Here is a 22,467-nt window from a genome sequence, read left to right as displayed (position 1 = left end):
CCTAAAATGTCTATGGAACCACAAAAGATCCAAATAGCCAAAGCAATCTTGAGAAAGAAGAACAAAGCTGGAGGTATCACATTTCCTGATTTCAAATTATATTACAAAGCTATAAGTAATCAAAAGATTATGGTATTGGCACAAAAACAGACCTATAGATCAATGGAACAGAATAGAGGGTCTAGAAATAAATCCATGCTTACACAATTAATTTTCAACAAAGGGTGCAAGAATATACAATAAGGAAAAGACAGTCTCTTTAATAAACAGTGCTGGAAAAACTTGACAACTACATGCAAAAGAATAAAATTGGACTATTTTCTTACACCATATACAAAAAAATACTCAAATTGGCTTAAAGACTTAAATGTAAGACCAGAAGCGAAGAAAACATAGGGAGTAAGTTTTTTGACATGCCTTAGCAATATGTTTTTTGGATTGGTCTCTTTAGGCAAGGGCAATAAAAGCAAAAATAAACCAATCGGACTTCATCAAACCAAAAAGATACTACATAGTGAAGCAAACCATCAACAACACAAAAAGGCAATCTAATGAATGGGAGAAGATATTTGTAAATGATATATTCAATAAGGGGTTCACACCCAAAATATATAAAGAATGCACACAATTCAGTATCACAAAAATGAACAATCCAATTAAAACACAGACAAAGGACCTGAATAGACATTTCTCCAAAGAAGACATACAGGTGGCCAACAAGCACGTGAAAAGATCCTCAACATCACTAATCATCAGAGAAATGCAAACCAAAACCACAATAAGATTATCATCCCACATCTGTCAGAATGGCTAGTACCAAGAAAATAAGACAAGTGTTGGACAATGATGAGTAAAAAAGGGAACGCTAATGCACTGGTGGTGGGAATACAAACCAGTGCAGCTACTGTGTAAAACAGTATGGAAGTTCTCCTAAAATTAAAAATGGGGCACCTGGCTAGCTCAGTAGGTAAAGTGTGCAACTCTTGATTTCAGGGTTGTGGGTGTGAGCACTGTATTGGGTGTAGAGATTACTTTTTAAAAATTAAAAGAAAAAATTAAAAACAGAATTACCATATGACCCAGCAATTCCACTTCTGGGTATTTAACCAAACAAAATGAAAACACTAATTCGAAAAGATACATGCTCTTCTATGTTCACTGCAGCATTATTTACAATAGCCAAGGTATGGAAGCAGCCTAAGTGTCTATCAATAGATGAATGGATAGTGGAGATGTGTGGCATGTGGGTATCACAGAATATTACTCAGCCATAAAAAAAGTCTTGCCAACTGTGATGATATGGATGGACCTAAAAGTTATTATGCTAACTGAAATAAATCTGAGAAAGACAAATACCATTTTATTTACATGTGGAATCTAAAAAACAAATGAACAGGCCACAAACAGACTCAGAAAACAGAATGGTGGTTGCCAGAGGGATGAGTGTGTGTGTGTGTGTGGTGGGGGGTGGACAAAATAGGGTACAAATTTCCAGTTACAAAATAAATAAATCATCGGAATGTAATGTGCAATATAGAGAATATAGTTAACAATATGGTAACAACTCTGTATGGTAACTGACGGTAGCTAGTTGTATGGTAGTGATCATTTCATAATGTAGTATACAACTGTTGAAGCACTTACTTTATATACCTGAAACCAGTATGATATTATATGTCAAGTACACTTGAATTAAAAAAATTTTTTCTCTTATCTCCTTTATAATCCATTCCCTTCTCCCCGGCTTTCTGCCTCAACAGTTTTGCCGTTTCTAGGATGTTCTACAAATGGAGTCATATACTACATACTATTTGGAGTCTAGTTTCTTTCAGTTAGTTTAACACATCTGAGATTCATTCATGCTGACGTAGGTGTCAGTAGTTCCTTTCAACTGCCGAGTAGTATTCCATTTTATGGAAGTACCACAACTTGCTCATCTGTTTGCCTCTTGGTGGACAGGTGGGTAGTTTCCAATTCGGGGAAATTATGAATAAAGCTGCTATAGACATTCGTGGACAGGTTTTTGTGTGGATATATATTTTCATTTCTCTTGGGTAATACCCAGGAATAGGATTGCTACATTATACGGTAAATGTTTATGTTTATTTTTTATTAAAAAAAATTTTTTTTTACATTTATTTATTTTTGAGAAACAGAGTGAGACAAAGCGTGAGCGGGGGAGGGGCAGAGAGAGAAGGAGACACAGAACCTGAAGCAGGCTCCAGGCTCTGAGCAAGCGGTCAGCACAGAGCCTGATGCGGGGCTTGAACCCACGAACTGTGAGATCATGACTTGAGCTGAAGTCGGTGGACCCTCAACTGACTGAGCCACCCAGGTGCCCCTGTAAATGCTTATTTTTTAAAAAAAGAATGCTAAACTTTATTTTTTTATTGAAGTATAATTAACACACATTGTTGTATTAGTTTCAGGTATACAATATAATGAAGCAATTCTACATAATACTCAGTGCTCATCTAGATAAGTGTACTTTTAATCTTCCTCACCTATTTCACCCATCCCCCCTTCTACCTCCCCTCTGGCAACCACCATTTTGTTTTCTGTATTAAGAGTCTGGTTTTTGACTCTTTTTTCCTTTGTTCCTTTGTTTTGTTTCTTAAATATGAGTGAAACCACATGGTATTTGTCTTTCTCTGACTGGCTTATTTCACTTAGCATTATACCTTCCGGGTTCATCCATGTTGTTGTAAATGGTTAAGTTCTCATTCTTGTTTATGGCTGGAGTAAACTTTTTCAAAGTGGCTGTACTATTTCACATTTTTACTAATATGTATAAGAGTTCCAGTTGTTCTGCACTCTCACCAATACTTAGTATTGTCAGTTAAAAATTTTATCAAAAGAATTTTTTTCCTTTATTTTAGTGGTGCCTAATTGTGGTTTTTAATTTGCATTTCTCTAATGACTAACGATAGGCATCCTTTCGTGTGCTCTTTTACCATCCTCCTATCTTTTTTGCTGAAATTTCTGTTCAAATTTCTTAAAATTAATTAAATTTAAGCCATTCAAAAATTTTTTATGTTTATTTTTGAGAGAGAGAGACAGAGACAGAGCACAAGCAGGGGAGGGACAGAGAGAGAGGGAGACACAGAATCCGAAGCAGGCTCCAGGTTCTGAGCTGTCGGCACAGAGCACGACGTGGGGCTCAAACCCGTGAACTGTGAGATCATGACCTAAGCCGAAGTCAGAAGCTTAACTGACTGAGACACCCAGGCATCCCCTGAATAACAATCTTCTATCATATGCTTTCAAAAGATGGAAATTAAAAAAAAAAAAATCCCAATGGTTTTCTGACAAGGACAGAAGATGTGAGGTTGGTGTGGAAAGACAGAGGGCTGTGTGACTGTCTGTGCCCATCAGTGGCTAGGCAAAGAGTCTGGTGCTCGCTGGGGTCTGGTTTCTTGTGGAGTAGCACTTAACAGTTCATCTTGGCAGCCTTTTTCTTTTTTTTAAGGTTTATATATTTTTGAGAGAGAAAGACAGGGAGAGAGAGAATCCCAAGCAGGTTCCATGCTGTCAGTGCAGGGCCTGATGTGGGGCTGGATTCCATGAACCGAGCCAATATCAAGAGTTGGGATGCTTAACCAACTGAGCCACTCAGGCGCCCTTGGGCAGCCTGGGTTTGTTTGTTTTGTTTTCTCATTTACATCTGGTGGGCAGCAATTTTACTTTTTTTTTTTTTAATTAAAAAAAAAATTTAATGTTTATTCATTTTTGAGAGAGAGAGAGAGTCAGAGCATAAGCAGGGGAGAGGCAGAGAGAGAGAGGGAGACACAAAATAGGAAACAGGCTCCAGGTTCCGAGCCGTCAGCACAGAGCCCGATGTGGGGCTCAAACCCTCGAACCGTGAGATAATGACCTGAGCCAAAGTCGGACGCCCAACCAACTGAGCCACCCAGGCACCCCTTACTTTTTACCTTTAGATCACATGAAAAGCCTGTAACTGTTTTTCAAGTCTAAATTTGAAGCTCCATGAAAGCAGAAATCATAACCACAGCATAAGGATAGAACTTTATACATAACAGGCATGCAATAAATGCATATGAACTGCCATAATTCTTGGCGCTCTACAAAAACTCAGCTTTGATTTATATTTTCAGCAAGTCGAACTAACATAAGCAAAAGAAATCTTCCACATTAGTGTTATAATGTGTAGCAGCTTTCTTAAACAAAATGTTTTTCAATTGTCCCATCCTTTTAGTTTTCCCTAGTGGAAACATTGGGTTTTTATTTCAAAATTCCTTACCTGAGCTAGAATTAAGCTAGCAACTCTATCTAATATAAAGTCATATTATATTAGGGTTGCTCTACTGAGCTGCATAACCCTGCTTCATCTGTTGAGAAAAGGCATATTTTATCAATGGGTCAGATAGAAAATGAAGATATTCAAAACTTGATTATATGTTCCAGTGGTCCTCACTTCTATTTGCATCTTATACTGTTAGTGAAATTTGGGTGGGTTCTTTTCCTTAATAACACTGATTTCTCAATTTCTCTTATGTGCATGCGATTTTGAAAGGCTTAAATTCCAGACACTGAGACATTATTAAAATTAGGAACCAGTCAGGAATCAACCAGAAGAACTTGAAGCCTGGGCATGGTAATCTGTAGTTCAATCCAAACAGCTCTTAAAGATTCTCCTTTCATAATTCAACACTCCTGACTGTGTACATTAGCTGATTAGACTATGTGAAGGTGGCCACTCTGAGAGGGAACATAGCTAGATTTGGATCCAGCACAGGGGACATCTGGAATGATGAACAGCCAGGAGCCAGGTTTCTAAACAGTCTCGTTTCCTGCATCTTTATCATATTCACACAGCAGTCTGCGCACAGCCTGAGCCCAGGTCTGTCTTTCTCCTAGGAAAGGCTGGAGTCCTTGCATTCCTAATCTACCAATGTGTGCAGCTCTTGCACTTTTAATTTATGAGTGTTTAGGGGGGAACTCTCTGACTTGGGAACATATTGGTTCGGTCTAATGCTTGGAGATTATTAAACTTGGAGCTATGCTCCACTATCAAGTCTACAGATCTTTTATTTAGAAGATATGGTGCTCTAAATGCACAAAGAGCTCCCTGTCACCTTCACATTAAAGCCCCTAGTGCCTGGTAAATGGAATTATATAGCTGTCATCTCCTTTCCCCAAAGTTTTAAGAGTACAATGGGCTCATTTTTTCACACTCCATCCCAGCTTCAGAACTAAGAGACCTACTTTGTATTGATTTAAGGTCTCAGAAATAAATAAACCTGCTTCACTGCTGTGATTCACAACAAATTCATGATACACTATTGCATGATATATTTCAAGCTCTTGCTCTGGCTCTCTTTTTCCTCTGGTGAGTGATGGGGGAGGTGGGAGGTAGTGGGGAGCTGCAAAGCTGACAGCCTGATGGTTATTGGAGATGGCTGCTGACTGCAAATCCAAGAAAAAGACACTGTTGGAGGACTATGGGTTGGGGTTTTTTTTTTTCCTTTTTTTTTTTTTATGGGGGAGCAGAGGTGAGAAGCTAATTTCCTTGGGTTTCAGGCTTGGGCTGGGGAGAAGAAAGGTTAAGGGGAGAAGATAAGGGTAAACGGAATAGGCAAAGCTTCCAGTGAACGCTAATTTGCAAAGACAGAGCTATAAACATTTGTAGAAAGGGAGAAAGGTGAAGAAAATCCAGCGTAAGAAGGTATAACATAGGAATGACTGGAAAATGAAACAGCTGAACTGCTCCATTTAAGGGATCCTGTTAACAGTCCTAAGAAGGCACTCAGCTTGAGTTTAGGGACAATGTTTTATTAGAGGCAGAAAGTGCAGAGACCCTGCATGGCACAGAATCTGTGAGATAGAGGCATTTCTTCACTCTAAAACTCAGGAAGCAGCACAATGCTAGAAGTTGAAACGGATCACTCCAGAGACAGGGTAGAGAGATGACAAAGGGCTACACGTAGAAAGTGAGCCAGAGATTGCTGAGGTGAGAGGTAATAAATTCTAGCATTTTAGATTTGGTTGTGTGCCCTTAGAGCTTTAGAGTATCTCAGTCTGCAGTCATCTTCACTGATTCCTGAAATAAGTATTACCTAACTGTGGACCCAATGAGTTTTAACTAAATACAGTTTTACCTAAATACACAGAACCCAAGGGGCACCTGGGCCGCTGTTGGTTAAGCACCAACTTCGGCTCAGGCCATGATCTCATAGTTTGTGAGTTTGAGCCCCAAATCGGGCTTCGTGCTGACAGTATAGAGCCTGCTTGGGAGTCTCTTCTGCCCCTCCCCCACCCTCTCTCAAAATAAATAAGTAAACGTAAAAAAAAAAAAAAAAGAATACACAACACCCAAGAACCTCCAACTGTGTACAGGGCCAAGAAGTCAGGTGGTGGAGAAGCAGGAGATAATAAGGCTCTCAAAACCTTGCATGACACCTTGCAGCAGACCCCTAACCTACAGAGTACTTCCAACTGGTGTACATTTTAGCTGTTCTCTTATAATTGCTACTTATTTTGCCGTTTTGGCTGGCAAGAATGTTATTTCTGAATCCAGTTTCCTTTCTATCTTTGGATAGCATTTTCATCTTTAATCTGTTAAGACAAAGCCAGATTCTGGGGCGCCTGGGTGGCTCAGTCGGTTGAGCGTCCGACTTCGGCTCAGGTCACGATCTCGCGGTTTGTGAGTTCGAGCCCCACGTCGGGCTCTGGGCTGATGGCTCAGAGCCTGGAGCCTACTTCCGATTCTGTGTCTCCCTCTCTCTCTGCCCCTCCCCTGTTCATGCTCTGTCTCTCTCTGTCCCAAAAATAAATAAACATTAAAAAAAAAAAAAAAAAAAAAAGACAAAGCCAGATTCTGAAAACAAAGTACATGGGAAAGATTTTGGTTCCATTCAATTCCATACAGGTTACACCATAATACTGGGAGTTGCTTTGTTAATTCTGAACACTACTTTTTAAGAGGAATTGGTCTGTACAATCGAACAGGCTGTAGCTAAATGTGAACTTCATACAGATGAAAGGGATTGGCTCATAAAGTACTGAGCTCCCCTTCAGTTGAGGTTTTCAAGCATAACTGAATGAATGTTAGGCAGTAACATGTTACAGAGGAAATTTGAACAATGGTTGAGTGGTTGGACTTTTGAGGATCTTCCACTCCTGATAATTATAATTCTATGGCTACTTGCTGTCATCAATAGTTATCATTAACACCACCACTACCACATCGCATTTATTTTTCTGTAATATGGATAAGAAATGAGATTCACAAAGTTTTTAATTACTATTCTTTACAACTCCTATTCCTAATCTTGTTACAATGTAATAACTTCATATATCACTAACATGTAATCTCACTAGTATATAACACCCTAATATGTAGCAACTATTTTATTTTGTTTATATTTTTAAGTTTATTTATTTATTTTGAGAGAGACAGAGACTGTGTGAGTCGGGGAGGGACAGAGAGAAAGGGAGACAGAGATTCCCAAGCAGACTCCACACTGTCAGCACGGAGCCTGATGCAGAGCTTGAATTCACAAACTGTTAGATCATGACCTGAAATGAAACCAAGAGTCAGACACTTAACCAACTGAGCCACCCAGGTGCCCCTGTAGCAACTTTTAGACCCTACCTACCCTCCTTCCCAATCTATTCTCTCTCTGCTCCAGCCTAACATGGTTCCCTGGCTACAAATCAATAGATATAGCATAACAGAATACTAAAAATTCAAGAGAATTTAAGATTAAGAGATCCTCTGGTCTTCACCTTAGGGTGGGAAATGTATTTTATAAAAAGGAAATTGAGGCCCAAACAGAAGAAAGTCCAGTTATTTACCTAGTAAATGCAGGGAGCAGAATGATGAAAAGTTTTTGTTTGCCTTTTTTTTAATCTAAAAGTTTTGTTAACTTCAAAAAGTTTGAGCATTTATAATAGGTTGTCAAACATAATAATTCCTGAGTCTGTATTTAATGCCCTAGGCAGGGCCTCAGAGCACTCACTCCATCTAGAAGTTCAGTACTGATACTTGTTTTAGGTTCTCCCAAGTCATTAGTTTCCAAGCCACTGTACCCACACAGGGCTCTCTTAGTCAGAGGCAACTTCTCTAACGGAGCTCTGAAGGGAAATTCTACCCTGCAAGATCTCTAAACCAGATAGCTGGGGATCAGGCTGAGGGTAGATCATGACTCACTGATGGAGTCAAACATACCTAGTACAGTTTTCTACCAAACCCGAGGAACATCAAATGAAAAAACAAAATGGGGGCGGGTTTGCCCATATTTTGTGTGTGGGTATTGGGGTCCAGGGGACCAGGGTTTGAAAACTAAGAAGATGTGCCCATAGCAATCCTTTCTGAGAACTCATTCATAATGCTAAAGCGAGGCTTACTCAGAAAGGAAGCTCAAATGCCCTCTTTAAAAGGAGAGCGATCCCATCTGGAGCTTCCGGAGTACAGGGACTGTCTATTGTGAAAATAGGTAGTTAGGGACTTTTAAAAATGCAAATTGCTGGTCTGATCCTTAGAGTGATTATGGGCTATTGTATCAACAAGTCCTTAGGGACTACTGTAGACAGATGACTGACACATATACTGCCCTATCAGGACCCAATAGGGTGCCTCTGACGTTAATGGCTTTCCAAAGTGCAGTGATTGTCTTTAGATAACATCTATTGGGAAAGTCAATACATGAATGTACTGCCATGGTGAGGACGGACATTTCACATTTTCTTAAAGGAATTTTTGCCTTCAAAGGATCAGAAAGATGTTGTGTTTATATTTCCTTTCCAGGGTCTGGACAATGTGTTGCAATGAGAAAGAACCCTAAATTCAGCTTAGGAAATACTACAACAGTGTCAGTGACTTACCTATATTAACTCATTTAATCCTCATAAGACCTGGTAAATAGGTACTATTATTATCCTCATTTTACAGTTAATACAACTGTGACCCAGAAAAGCTAAGAAAATTGCCCAAGGTCACACAAGCTAGTAGGTGGCAGAACCAGGAATTAAACCCAGGCAATTGGGCTTTAGTGTCCATGCTCTTTAAATTATGTGAAGTTACAATGCTGCCTCACAGCAAGAGCTAAATAATCTCTCCTTTTTTCAAAAAAATATTTATTTACTATTTTTTTTTATTTTTTTTTTTAAATTTTTTTTTTCAACGTTTATTTATTTTTGGGACAGAGAGAGACAGAGCATAAACGGGGGAGGGGCAGAGAGAGAGGGAAACACAGAATCGGAAACAGGCTCCAGGCTCTGAGCCATCAGCCCAGAGCCCGACGCGGGGCTCGAACTCACGGACCGCGAGATCGTGACCTGGCTGAAGTCGGACGCTTAACCGACTGCGCCACCCAGGCGCCCCTACTATTTTTTTTTAAAATATTTTTTTCAACATTTTATTTTTTGGGGGACAGAGAGAGACAGAGCATGAACGGGGGAGGGGCAGAGAGAGAGGGAGACACAGAATCCGAAACAGGCTCCAGGCTCCGAGCCATCAGCCCAGAGCCTGATGCGGGGCTCGAACTCACGGACCGCGAGATCGTGACCTGGCTGAAGTCGGACGCTTAACCGACTGCGCCACCCAGGCGCCCCTATTTACTATTTTTTTAAGTAATCTCTACACCCAATGTGAGGCTCAAACTCATGACCCCAAGACCAAGAGTCACCTGCTCCACCGACTGAGCCAGCCAGGTGCCCCTCTCTTCTTCCCTTCTTGAGTCTCTGTAACTCTTTCATGTTGCATGTCACAAAGTCATGGGTGCATATGAAGAATGTACAGTGCAGGTCCCCAGTCCTACAAGCTTGTGGGAGGAGCTCTGATGTTGCACATAACAGAGTGAGCAACAACTTCACATTTCATATTGCACAAATACATAAAAATGTGTTTGCAAACTGAGATCCAGAGGACTTGCATCAAGTCTCAAAAACAAGATTAGAATTAGGGCCCTACGGACCTAACATATATAGCCCTAGCCACACCATCATATAATTTCTTTTTTCCTGGCAGATTCAGTGGAAACAGGGGCCTGATCTTGGTAAGGGAGATGAGATTATGGCATTCCCCACCCCCCCAAGCACAAGTTTTATCTTTTATTTATTTTTTTAATGTTTACTTATTTTTGAGAGACCAGAGCATGAACAGGAGAGGGGCAAAGAGACAGGGAGACACAGAATCGAAAACAGGCTCCAGGCTCTGAGCTGTCAGTGCAGAGCCCAATGCAGGGCTTGAACTCAAGATCTCGAACTGCAAGATCATGACTTGAGCTGAAGTTGGACACTTAACTGACTGAGCCACCTGGGCACCCCACGCAGAAGCTTTAAAATGTCACATATCAACTCCTGAACGAATCTATAATCCTATTTCTCACAGTCATTGGTACATGCCTTACCTCCACAGACAATTAGGACAGGCTATAAATTGAAAATCCTGATTTCTCTGTGTATACCTCAAGTCTGGGGGATGGAGTGAGGACTAGCTGGCTCTGGTCTACATCAGTGTTACCTTACAACACTAGGTCCTTCCAGCCTATCCACCACCTAATGTATTAGAGACATTACGTAGAAACAGGAATGGTGGAATAGGGGAAGTAAATCTGAAAGTTACTGGAAATATCCAATGGCACCTTGACTCAGAAGTTTATGACTGTACAAACTGTCTCAGCCCCTTAAGGATCTAACTTACCAGTTCCCCAAGCACACTGGTTGCTGCCTTTGGCAGGCTAGCGTGACACTCTTCCAGCAGGTTAGTATCACATCCATCAGGTCTGCCTTACCACTCAATGAGGCATTCTGAGAAATCTGCCACCTACAGCCTACAGTTTGTAGAGCTAAGAACCTATGGTCTTCTACCTTGGGGGGGCATGAAATAGCAGACCCTTACAAGCTTCTCTTATTTATGTCATCATGCCCATGACATTTGGACAAAGAGGGAAATGACCAGGCCTTGTGGATACTAAGCAGAGGGGACTGAGCTCATCTTTTTTTTTTTTTAAAGTTTTTTTATTAAAAAAATTTTTTTTAATGTTTATTTATTTTTGAGAGAGAGAGAGAGACAGAGTGTGAGTGGGTGAGGGGCAGAAAGAGAGGGAGACACAGAACCCAAAGCAGGCTCCAGGCTCTGAGCTCTCAGCACAGAGTCCAACACGGGGCTTGAACCCATGAACCGAGTGTGAGATCATGACCTGAGCCGAAGTCATACACCCAACTGACTGAGCCACCCAGGCGCCTCTATTTATTTTTGAGAGAGAGAGAGAGAGAGAGAGAGAGAGCGAGCAAGTGGGGTAGAGGTAGAGAGAGAGAGAGAGAGAGAGAGGAAAGAGAGAATCCCAAGCAGGCTCTGCACTGTCAGCGCAGTGCCCGGTGTGGGGCTCGAACTCATGAACTGTGAGATCATGACCTGAGCTGAAATCAGGAGTCAGACACTTAACCAGTTGAGCCACTTAACCCTAACCCTAGGACTGAGCCCATCTTGAATAAAACTTGAGGATGTGGAAGTTCATGTTCTGATGCAGATTTAGTCTTTGCCAATGGAACCAAGTCACTTTACCTCTTACTGTTGTAGTCTTCCCATCTGTAAAACAGCCTTGACACCACTAGCCCACCCCAGAAGGTAGCAAGGGGGCTGGACTGATGTTGATTTTAAGTTTCAAATAGAGTCATCCAGACTGCTTCTAATCACCAGCCCAATGCCTTTTGTTCAAATAGCAAATCTTGTGCGGCACTTATGAAAACCCAGATACTACACCCCTCCTCAACTTGGTAGTATTTTGAATGTTTTACAAATAACTACAGGCAACAGAGAACAAGATAGACAAGGAAAGAGAATATACAAATACTGAGATAACAGGGGGAAAGGGATAAAAATATGAATGCAGGAAGCACTTGGAACAAAAGACACAGTGGCAAAGGACAGTGCCTGTGAATAAAATGTGTAAATGTACAGTAAAACCACTGAAAGTAAAAAACAGGAAACTGCCAGAGCATTTATATTTTATTTGCAGGTTACTACTGTTGGCTACAAAAAGAAATCCTTTACAAAGTAAGAGTCTTTGGAAGCAAAAAGGTAGGAAGGTCTGAACTAATTAAAAACAGGTCGGCTAACGACAGGCAACATCACGTGTGCACTGAGATGGAGTGTAGCCATAAAAGCTTGACACATACATGCAATGTATTAAGTTGGGAATGTGTGTCTCTCCAGCTTCATATCTATTAAAGGAACAAACAATTTACATGTTGCTGTATTACAGAAGTATGATATGTGGTGTGTCAACCCTTTCTCTTCAAATTGAACCATGTTAAGTCAAATCAGTGATGGGGGGGTTGGGGGTGGGGAGGGGAGGAGAAAAGCAGGGAGAAAGAAAGTTTCAAAAAAATCTCTGCCTCAGCAAAAGTTTTCATTAAAATTTTAGACAAATGATCCCTGTGTCCTTCTCCCTTGCTGCCTGGGGCTCCATGCTATTTCTATGCAAATAACAACCTCGTGGTTTATATCTTATTATTTCCACCGGAGCTGCAGCGACATGACCTGAGACGTGTAAGAGGTTGGGGGGGGGGGGGGGGGGGGAATTGGAGAGGAGAGAGAAAGAGAGAGAAAGAGAGAGGGAGAAAGGGAGAGAGAGATGGAGTGGGTGTTCACTCAAGTGTGAAAAAATATTGTCAGGAGTGAGCGTCAAGAACAAAAAAAAAATTGCAGGGATAACGTGTTTATTTCAGTCCCCCCACCCCCAACCCCCACCCCCCACCCTACCCCCCCTTGCAAACCAGCACCTTTTAAAATTCATTGGGCATCAGGCGATCATGCACAATCCATCTGCTTTCACTTTATCATTTGCATTTCATGCCTCCTGGCTTTTGATGTGCTGATACTTTGATGCAGTCAGGAGACGCGCATTATCATTATTTCAATTTTCAAAGGGGTCAACGGGATCGGCACTTGCACACACAGATTTCTTTTTTCCTACAACCTCCGCACACCCCTCCTTTCCTATTCTTCACCCCAATGTTTAACATAAAGGATGAAGACTCAAAAAGGCGGGGGTCAAATGTTTACAGTCTAAAAGCGTGCATATACCACCTACATTTCCACTTTGCACAGGTACACGCATACTCGAGCAAAATAGTCAAGGCTTAAGGAGGTTCTACAGTGTTTTCAGACACACACAAAGACTTTCTCACATATGGATACTCAGGGAGGCACACGGAGAGAAAGAGAGGGATCTGGAAACAAGATACAGACACAAAGAGACAAGAGAGACCAGCACTCACGCAGGAAGAGACACGCACTCAAAGTAACCTGCGCACACCCATAAGAGACATTACCACAGAAAGAAAGGCACACAGAGATGTTGAAAGATACTAGTACACACAAAGACGAAACACGCAAAGAGTGAGTCAGAGGGAGCAATCTATGCTTGCAGCTTCCATATAGTTTCCTTTTTCATACTGGATAGGCAAAGGGGCGGATAGGACGTTCTGAATGAATTTGCATGAAATCGGGTGTCTTCCAACAACACGTCTGTGTACTTAAGAGGCACTGACATGAAGACAGTGAAGCAGGCAGAGCAGGATTAGGTAACCTTTATAACTTGATCACTCCCTTCAGCTACAAATGATCATGTCCTTCTGGAAATGAGCATTGTTTGGTAAGTTACAGCTGCAGCTTTCCTTGTCCTTTCCCCTGCAACCACACTTCTCCTTTAACAAGCAGCCCTGCAGGCTAGGAAGAAGGGGAACATAATAAATCTCATCAGAACAATTCAACTAGATTTTAAGAAAAATTCCCTAATGCTTCCTTTATGACACAAATGAAATTCAACTGGCAAGTTTTTAGGCAAAAAACAAAAACCAAACAAACAAAACCCCCCAGCAGTAGTAACAATACCTTTGCTTTGTGTATTATTCTTTGTGCATAACATGTTCATAGGGAGAAAATAAGAAAATGTAATGAAATACCCTTCAGAAATTAGCTCTCTGTCCAGGTATGGGAATACTCGTGTCTTTTTTAAATTCCATCTTTACAGATAATCATACCTACAATTCTTTGCGACATTCATCAATATCTCATCCTAAGAAGGTATCCAAAAGAGCAACTTAAAAAAAAAATTAAGACTCTCAGCAGTTTCTCCCACTGCAATAATCTCCTTCAGTAGTGGCAGTTCACAATGTCTATTTTTAAGCTACTCTCCTAAAGGGGAGTGGGGTATGCAAGTTTGCCATTGTTAGCACAGCTCTGCCTTTCCTTAGAGGGAAAAGCAAGCCCAGAGAAGGATACAGACCTCTTAAGGAATGCAGAGAGCAAACTGCATCAGACGATTCTCCTCATTTCTGACATCTCCAAAAGCTAATTGGACCAATGGATATATCCACTTTTAAAAAATGAGGTAACAGGACACTTACTTCCTATCCTTCCACTGCAAAGTCAAGGCTTGATAAAGTTTGCACAAGTCCAGTAAACCCAGTAGTTGATACAATTCAGCGTGCATATAACTCCACAAGATAAATCATCAAATCGTATAAGAGAGAAGAAAAGGGAACTGAAATTGTAATGAGGACCAACACTTTGTGCCAAGTGCTAGGTACTTTTGCTTATGATTTCTCATTTGATCTCCACTGTATCATTTAAGCGTGTAAGTTATTATCCCCCTTTGACAGACAAAGAAAGCTGAGGAGCTGAGAGGTTACGTGAGTTGCACAAGGTCAGCCAACCAGTCCCAGACTATTACACATTCCTGGCTCTGGAGAGAAAATAATTTTCCTATGTCTGCAGAGAAGTCAGAACTACACTGTCTTTCGTATATTCAGGTATACTTAGATAGTTTTCACTCTTACAAGCGGTGACCTCACCAACCATTTTTTTTTCCTTTGGAAAAGCCCGTGAGCTTGAATTGAAAAGGCACAAGAATTTCTTTTGAAGGGATGATAAATCTCTGTCATACCCTTTCCCAGAAATCCATCCATGCATCCATCTACCCATCTTTCCATTCAATATTTACCAATTATTTCCTCTACATTCACAAATTTCTCAGAACATTAAAATGATATTGTCAACACGTTCAGAAGATGTTTCAGAGACAGCTCCACATCTGGGAATAGATCTCTTCACTTACTCACAGATGAAAGAAAGGGAAGGAGGGTAGAAAAAAAGCATTCAATTAATTCTCTTCCTAGAAAGACACTGGAACGTAAGCCCTTCAGAGCAAGAATTCTACATGGATTGTTCATGAACATATCCACAGGTCTTGGAACAGTGCCTGGCACAGAGTAGGTACTCAAAATACTTGTTGAATACAATGAATGAATGAATGATTAGGTAAGCAAGGCAATGGGCAGGAAAGATGAAGATAGAGGGGAATAGATTCAGGGAGGCATGAACTGAAAGGCTTCTCCTCAATCAGAATTTTGAATTAAGAATTCACAATCATCTTCATACAGCTTCACACACTTCTCTCAGACTCTAGAAACTTACTTTGTTGAGAGCTCCAGCTCCGGTCAGAATTAAGTGAGAATTTTCAACCTGGATGGTTCTCTGTCCCAGCCGGACAAGGTAAGCTCCAATCCCAATAGCCCGGCATGTAACCTTAAAAAAGAATAAATTAAAGAGAGAGAGAGAGAAAGAGAGAGAGAGAGAATAAATTCTACATGTCACAGATTTATGTCCCCTCCCAAGCTGTAAGAACTAAGGCACAAATGTATAAAATCTACATTAATAGAAAAAAAAAATTGCTTTTTAGAAAGTTTGCTTGGGGCGCCTGGGTGGCGCAGTCGGTTAAGCGTCCGACTTCAGCCAGGTCACGATCTCGCGGTCCGTGAGTTCGAGCCCCGCATCAGGCTCTGGGCTGATGGCTCAGAGCCTGGAGCCTGTTTCTGATTCTGTGTCTCCCTCTCTCTCTGCCCTTCCCCCGTTCATGCTCTGTCTCTCTCTGTCCCCCCAAAAATAAATAAACGTTGAAAAAAAAAGAAAGTTTGCTTGATTAATAACAATGTTAAAAAAGCCCCACAATTTCCTGGTCAAAGAAAAGAAGGTACAGAATTCACTGAATTGGACCAAAGGGGATTAGACACAAAGGTTCATAGGCTGTTTATTTCTCTTATACTTCTTCCCATTTCATAGATGCTTGGCATCTATACTAGAGGTAAGAACAAGAAAAGTAGTTAAGAGAAGAAATTCAAGCTATTAAAATTCTCGTAGAATATTTAGAGAAATAAGAAGTTAAACTAAAGGCTAAAATGAAGTGCTAGGTTTTTCTAGGAAATTCAATTATTTACATTATCATGCACAATTAAAATCGTATTGTAGATAATTTTTAAGAAATGTTCTCATTTGGGACTGAATGGCAGAGATCGGACCAAAAAAACTCCTAGCCACACAGTCAGTTCTTCAAAAATTTCACATTCTGATAAGATTTACCAAGCTGATGGTGATAATCTCATTATAGGCCAATGAGGATTCTCCAGCAATCATTCCAGAGCCTCGAAGGTTCTCTGCTCCAAGTCCCTCTTCCTTCCCAATAATATCAGTTATCTTGTACCTATTGGATATAGCCATGCCAAATTATAAAGGTTAAACACAAGAACAACAATCCACTAAAAGAATAATCACTATTAAAAGGCTGCTAAAAGCATACTGAAAGCTTATTTAATGCCAGGGCTCTATACTCTTCTTACACTTTTCATTCATGTATCTTTCCTTCTTAGCTTGGTGCCTATTTTCTTCTGGAAGCAATATGGTATAGTGGAAAGAGAAAAATCTGGAATTAAGTAGACAGGTTTAAAACCCTGCTCTGACACATATAGCCATGTAACTCTGGAGATAATAGTAACTTCTATAAGATGGAGATAATGGTGTCTACCTAAGGGTTGACATGAAAGTTAAATTAAAGGAACAAAGAGTGGGCTTGACACATAGATGGCGCTCTGATTTTAGATGCCCTCTCTTACTTTCTAGAACAAGTTTCTTAAAAGCAGGGCGACTGTATTATCTCTCTATAATCAGCAACAGCCATTAAATCAATAATTTTTGATACACGTTACAAAGGAATAAAAAAGTCCAGAGGCATAGTGAGAATGCTCAGGCCAATTTCTCAAGTCAAAAAATCCTTTCTCTTTCCAAGACAGGGATGAAGGGCAAGATCAAAACAGTGCACTCCCATTCCTGCTCTTTGTGAATATCAAGTGCATACACAGAGGGATCCTGGCTCTAGTCTTTTGAATAGAGGGGCAAGTAGAATGTGCATGGAAGTGAAATGCTGGCCAAGTTGTCCAGAAACCATCTTGTAGATCCAGTGGGAGCCACTCGTCTGTCTTCTCGGCAGGGGATTAGGAGTGATAGCTGATAATGGGAAGTGGGAGACAGGGAATGGAACTAATAAAAGAGAGGAAAAATATAAAGTTGGAAGCAGAGATGGGCATATATTATTTACAGTTCCGTGTGTACCCAGAAAGCTTGGCACCAGGCATACTTTTATAAATTGAAATAATAAATATCCCATAGTGGCTCTTAAACTACTTTTTTGCCCCCATATTTCTCTGTTCCCTTCTTTCCTTACTTCTAATCTTCCACCAATTCTTTTGCTTTGCCCTTGCTGTTGGCCTCTGGCTTTGCATTTCTGCTTCTCAGATTCCCTGGCCTTTCTATTTTTAGCCTCTCCCAGGAATTCTCCATTCTTCCTTTTGCTCTGTATCTAGGCTCTAAATTCTAGAGTTATGTTACAGGTAAAGCTAATCTCCCTTAAGGGGTTAATGAGCCACAATAATTGGAGGGAGGGTTAATGTGTCCTTTCCAGAAGGCTCACATGCTATATAGTCACAAACACTCATGGGCATAGTCAGCCGTCCCTGCAAAGCAGATCTTTTCCCTCCTAAGGATTACATATTGCTTCACAGGTATTCATGACTTGTTAAGTGGCATCTTCTCCCTTTGTATTACATGAAAAAGAATACAAATTTCCCATTTTCTGCTCTATGATCTGAGTCTTCTACTATTGAGACTATCATTCCTTAAAGTAGTACCAAATTTTAATGTTATTTGTAATAAAAATCTTTGTATAGTGTAATACATATATAGTGTATACACTTTGCATAGGGTATATATAGATATACAGATAGATAGTATTTTATATATATATAAAATTTTTGATCCTCACAACAATCCAGTGTGATAGGTAATATCCTCTCCATTATTACATATAATAGCAGCCAGGATTTTTGACTGCTTACTATGTACTCAGTGCTGTGCCAACAACTTTACAAATATTAATTTACTTGATCTTCATCTTACAGATGGGGAAACTAAAACTTAGAGAAGAAAAATGACTTGCTTTAACAAAAAAATATGTAAAATCAATAGCTTTCTAAAATATCAGTAATAAAGAGTTAAAAAATATAATGGGGAGGGAGAATCCCAATCAGAATAGCAAGAAAAGATACAAAATAGGGGTGCCTGAGTGGCTCAGTTGGTTGAAGAGACGTCTGACTCTTAATTTTGGCTCAGGTCATGATCCCAGGGTTGTGGGACTGAGCCCCACATTAGGCTCCATGCTGAACCCGGAGCTGCTTAAGATTCTTTCTCTCTCTTCCTCTGTTCCTCTCCCCTGCTCCCACTCTCTCTCTCTAAAATAAAAAAATTAAAAATAAAAAAATAAATTTTAAAAATGCAAAATATTTAGGCATAAACATTTTAAAAACGGCAAACTCCATTTTGTACCTACACTGTGCACCACAGTACCTCAGGTGACACAGTCAACTGCCAGGGGCACTGCAGGATATTTTAAATATTTTAGAGAAACACTCTGATATATAATATCTGTTGGATCCCATGTTAACTACCAGCATTACGTGGTTCATTTTTAAACATTACATAATGCTACATTCCTTTTGACAATGTTTTATCTTTGCAATGCTGGGTTTTCAGTTTCTCTGGAAAAATAAAAACAAAAACAAAAAAACCAAGTCCTACACAAAAATCAATGCAGAACAAGAAACAATGGTGGCTACATCCGAGCTAAATCCAAGTTTTGAGAGTTCATATAGATGCAAATAACCCATTAGTAAGTAACTGTAATTATTTAAAAGTGAAAAAACTTTCAATTTATGTGTATTATATTTTCAAATAACTATTAATTTATTAGAGTATAAATACTTATGAAGTTCTCTGGGTCTGACTACTTAATAAACAGAAATATTAGGTATATCTTTTAGCTCAAAGTTGCTGTGAAAAAATTATTGAAACAGCAAGGGTGTTATGAACCAAGACAGAGTGGGAACTTCCAGCATAACCTATATGAAGAAAACCACAAAATTTTTAAAAATACAGTTGAAAAAAGGAAAAACATGCCATGTTTTTTCTTGGGAAGAGTTAATAATTATGAAGATGTCAGATTTCCTAAATTAATTAATAAACTTAATGTAACTTGAATCAAAATCATTATGGAAAGTTTTTGGTAATTAAAAACAATGAAACTAATACAAAAAGACAAAAAGAGTCAATAAAAGGGGGAAAAATTAAGAATGCGAGGAAATCTGCCCCATTAAAACAGTTAAAATAATGTGGCATTACCCCAAGAATAGACAGCACAAAAAACTGATACAAAGCCTAGTAACTGAATTAAGATTATTATAAAAGTGAGGAAAGTACGAATTACTCAATAATTGGTATTGTAATAGTTGATTAACATTCTGAAAGTACTTGCAGACAGACTGTAAAAATGGTAAACCTCACTAGTATTCAAAAATACCAGTTAAAATAATTGCTATTTTTATCCTATTTTATTAATTGACAATAATCAATATTGGCAAGAGTGGAGAAAAATTAAAGGGGAAGAATGCACTGTCATATACTGCTGGTGGAGTATAGATCTTGGGAGGGCAATCTGAAATTATCAAAAATATCTTTAAAATGGACATATCTTTTGACCAGTAATTCTACTTTTTAGATAGGTCAAAGGGAATAATGATAGATATTCCTAAAAGTTTATTTAAAAGAACACTCAGCTGAGGAATATAGTAGTAAAAAGTTGGAATAGTCTGAATGTTCAAAAAAGATAAAATTTATTTTATTATTAAATAAATAAAATTTTATCATAAAATATTATCAAGCCCTTAAACATATTCTCAAATAATATTTTAAGAATATACAAAATTTCCCCAAAATAGTTTTTAGTGAAAAGTGCAAATTACAAAAGAGTTTTTCTATTGTGATTCTGATTACATAGAACAAAGTCATATATATACAGAAAAGACAGCAAGACTATAGTATACATTAATAACGTTCTTTCTCAGTAGGTTTGTAGCTAATTTTTATTTCTTCATGATTGTTTAGATATTCCAACTTTTCTAAAATGAATAAATATAATAAATATAATTTAAAAACCTTAATCAGTAAGATAAGGTCTTTCAGTTAATTAGTGGTAGAGCTATGATACAAACCTCGGACCTCCAGATTATATAATAAGCAATCTTCATTGCTCTTTCAAGGTCATGATCAGCAGGACAGTGAGGAAGAAATGATCATATTCACCTTTCTTTAATTCATGGCTAAATAATTCTGATACATATACACCTACCTGGATTCTCCTTCATCTTCTACATGTTCACAGTGGACAGAGTTGAGAGCACTGACCCTCTTATAATCCTGAGGGGTCAGATATAAGTATTTGTATCCCTGTGAAGTACAAATAGTTTTTAACTCATTATTTGCCATCATCACATAACCAGAGGACATAGCAAAGCATGCATAACACAGCTTGTTCCAAAGCTAGCTTTAAATTGTCACATCACTCTAACAGAATACTAGCATAGACAGTTCTCCTTTGAAAGATGGAAGTGCCTATTTCTCTAGTCACTGACTGTCTTTGAATTAAGCTATCTTGTAGCTACAACTGCGAATATATTCCAACCATTTCATTTTCATCAGGTTTTTAAAGGGTAATTTCTGATCTTTTGTGCCACCTCTATTAATGATATCAACACAAAATTAAAGAAATGTGTGGATTAGTATTATTTGCTTTTTCAAACCCAATGGGGTTTTCTGGGTGGTTCAGTCAGTTGAGTGTCCAGCTCTTGATTTCAGCTAAGGTTATGATCTCACAGTTCATGGGATCAAGCCCTACGTTGGGCTCTGTGCTGAGTGCAGAGCTTGCTTGGGATTCTCTGTCTCTCCCTCTCTCTCTATCCCTCCCCGACTCATGTGCATGTGTGCATGCTCTCTCAAAAAATAAATAAACAGATTTAAAAAAAAGAAAGTAAATGGTAAGAGATAATTGAGAGGATCACAAAAATGGGAAGGCAATATTAAAACCAGAATTCTATACGGTGATAATCATCAATGAATACTGAATTCATGCCTTTTGCATTTTTATTATTTTTTATTAAGAAAATTTTTAATGCTTGTTTATTTTTGAGAGAGAGAGACACACACAGAATTTGAGGCAGGCTCCAGGCTCCGAGCTGTTGGCACAGAGCCCAAGGCAGGACTCGAACTCAAGAACCATGAGATTATGACCTGAGCCAAAGCCGTATACTTAACTGACTGAGCCACTCAGGTGCCCCTGCCTTTTGCATTTTTAAATAAACAACTTATAATTCCCATTTACATTTAAAAATTTATACTAGCTTTTTGTAATTATTTTTACAAATACATACACATGCTCACAAAATACAGTTACAGGATACATGTGTTTAACTTAAAGGAATTAGTCATTCAGGCAAAAAAAAAAAAAAAGGTAAACAGAGGAAGATGTTTTAAATACTGTGAGAAATTATGCCACCACTTAACTCAATGAATTTGTCCCACAGTGAGCACAACCTGGAAGACATGAATCTGTCACTGAATTTGTATGACTTATGACAAGAACCTTGTAGTGTGGAGGGTCCTTAGTATGTCAGTCAGCATGGATTTATTGAGTGCCTCTTATGTGAAAGGTACTGTTCTAGGCACTGGAAAAACAGGAATGAACAAAACAGACAAAATTTCCTGGCCTTATGGAACTTTAGCGAGAGAGACAGAAATAAATAAACATATAATGTTAATGAGAATACTGTTTAAGTAAAAAAAACAGAGTCGAGAGGGAGACAGAGCGTTGTGAGACGTGAACTTGTAGAAAGAAAAACCCAGGGAAGTCTTCCTTGAAAGTGGCTTCACTGAAGAGTGGAGGAAATGAGACATGAGGATATGGGGGCGCTGGGAGAGGAAGTATTCGAAGCAGAAGGAACTGCAGATGCAGAAGTGCAGGGACATGAGTGTGCCTCGGAAATATTTAAGGAGGTCGTTGAAGCCAGTGTGGAGTGAGACTGTCTGAAAGAAATGAGGGCAGGGTGGTATTGGAAGACCAATCTATATAGGGTCTTGGGTTAAAATTCACACAATACTGGCCTTTTTTTTTTTTTTTTTTTTTTTTTTTTTAAGTAATCTCTACAACCAAACATGGGGCTTGAACTCACAACCCTGAGATCAAGAGTTGAGTGCTTCATCAACTGAGCCAGCCAAAC

The 22,467-nt window shown here is 39.3% G+C and overlaps 1 protein-coding gene across 8 annotated transcripts in view; it reads right to left on the bottom strand.

The window, feature by feature from the left end:
- ACACA (acetyl-CoA carboxylase alpha) overlaps positions 1-22,467 on the bottom strand; it is a 274,923-nt gene that overhangs the window by 55,751 nt on the left and 196,705 nt on the right. For all 8 annotated transcript variants that reach the window (XM_030296955.1, XM_030296959.1, XM_030296958.2 and 5 more), the window contains 3 exons: positions 20,544-20,641; positions 16,391-16,511; positions 15,449-15,559 (listed from right to left, as the gene is read on the bottom strand). In XM_030296955.1, the coding sequence (XP_030152815.1) occupies positions 15,449-15,559; positions 16,391-16,511; positions 20,544-20,641 (330 nt within the window). The remainder of the gene's footprint in view (positions 1-15,448; positions 15,560-16,390; positions 16,512-20,543; positions 20,642-22,467) is intronic.

The sequence above is a fragment of the Lynx canadensis genome, chromosome E1 (genome assembly GCF_007474595.2).
Source record: "Lynx canadensis isolate LIC74 chromosome E1, mLynCan4.pri.v2, whole genome shotgun sequence".
In the NCBI taxonomy this organism is placed as follows: Eukaryota; Metazoa; Chordata; class Mammalia; order Carnivora; family Felidae; genus Lynx; species Lynx canadensis.
The sequence above is the reverse complement of the archived record's forward strand: the minus strand, read 5'-3'. Positions and strand labels throughout refer to the sequence as shown.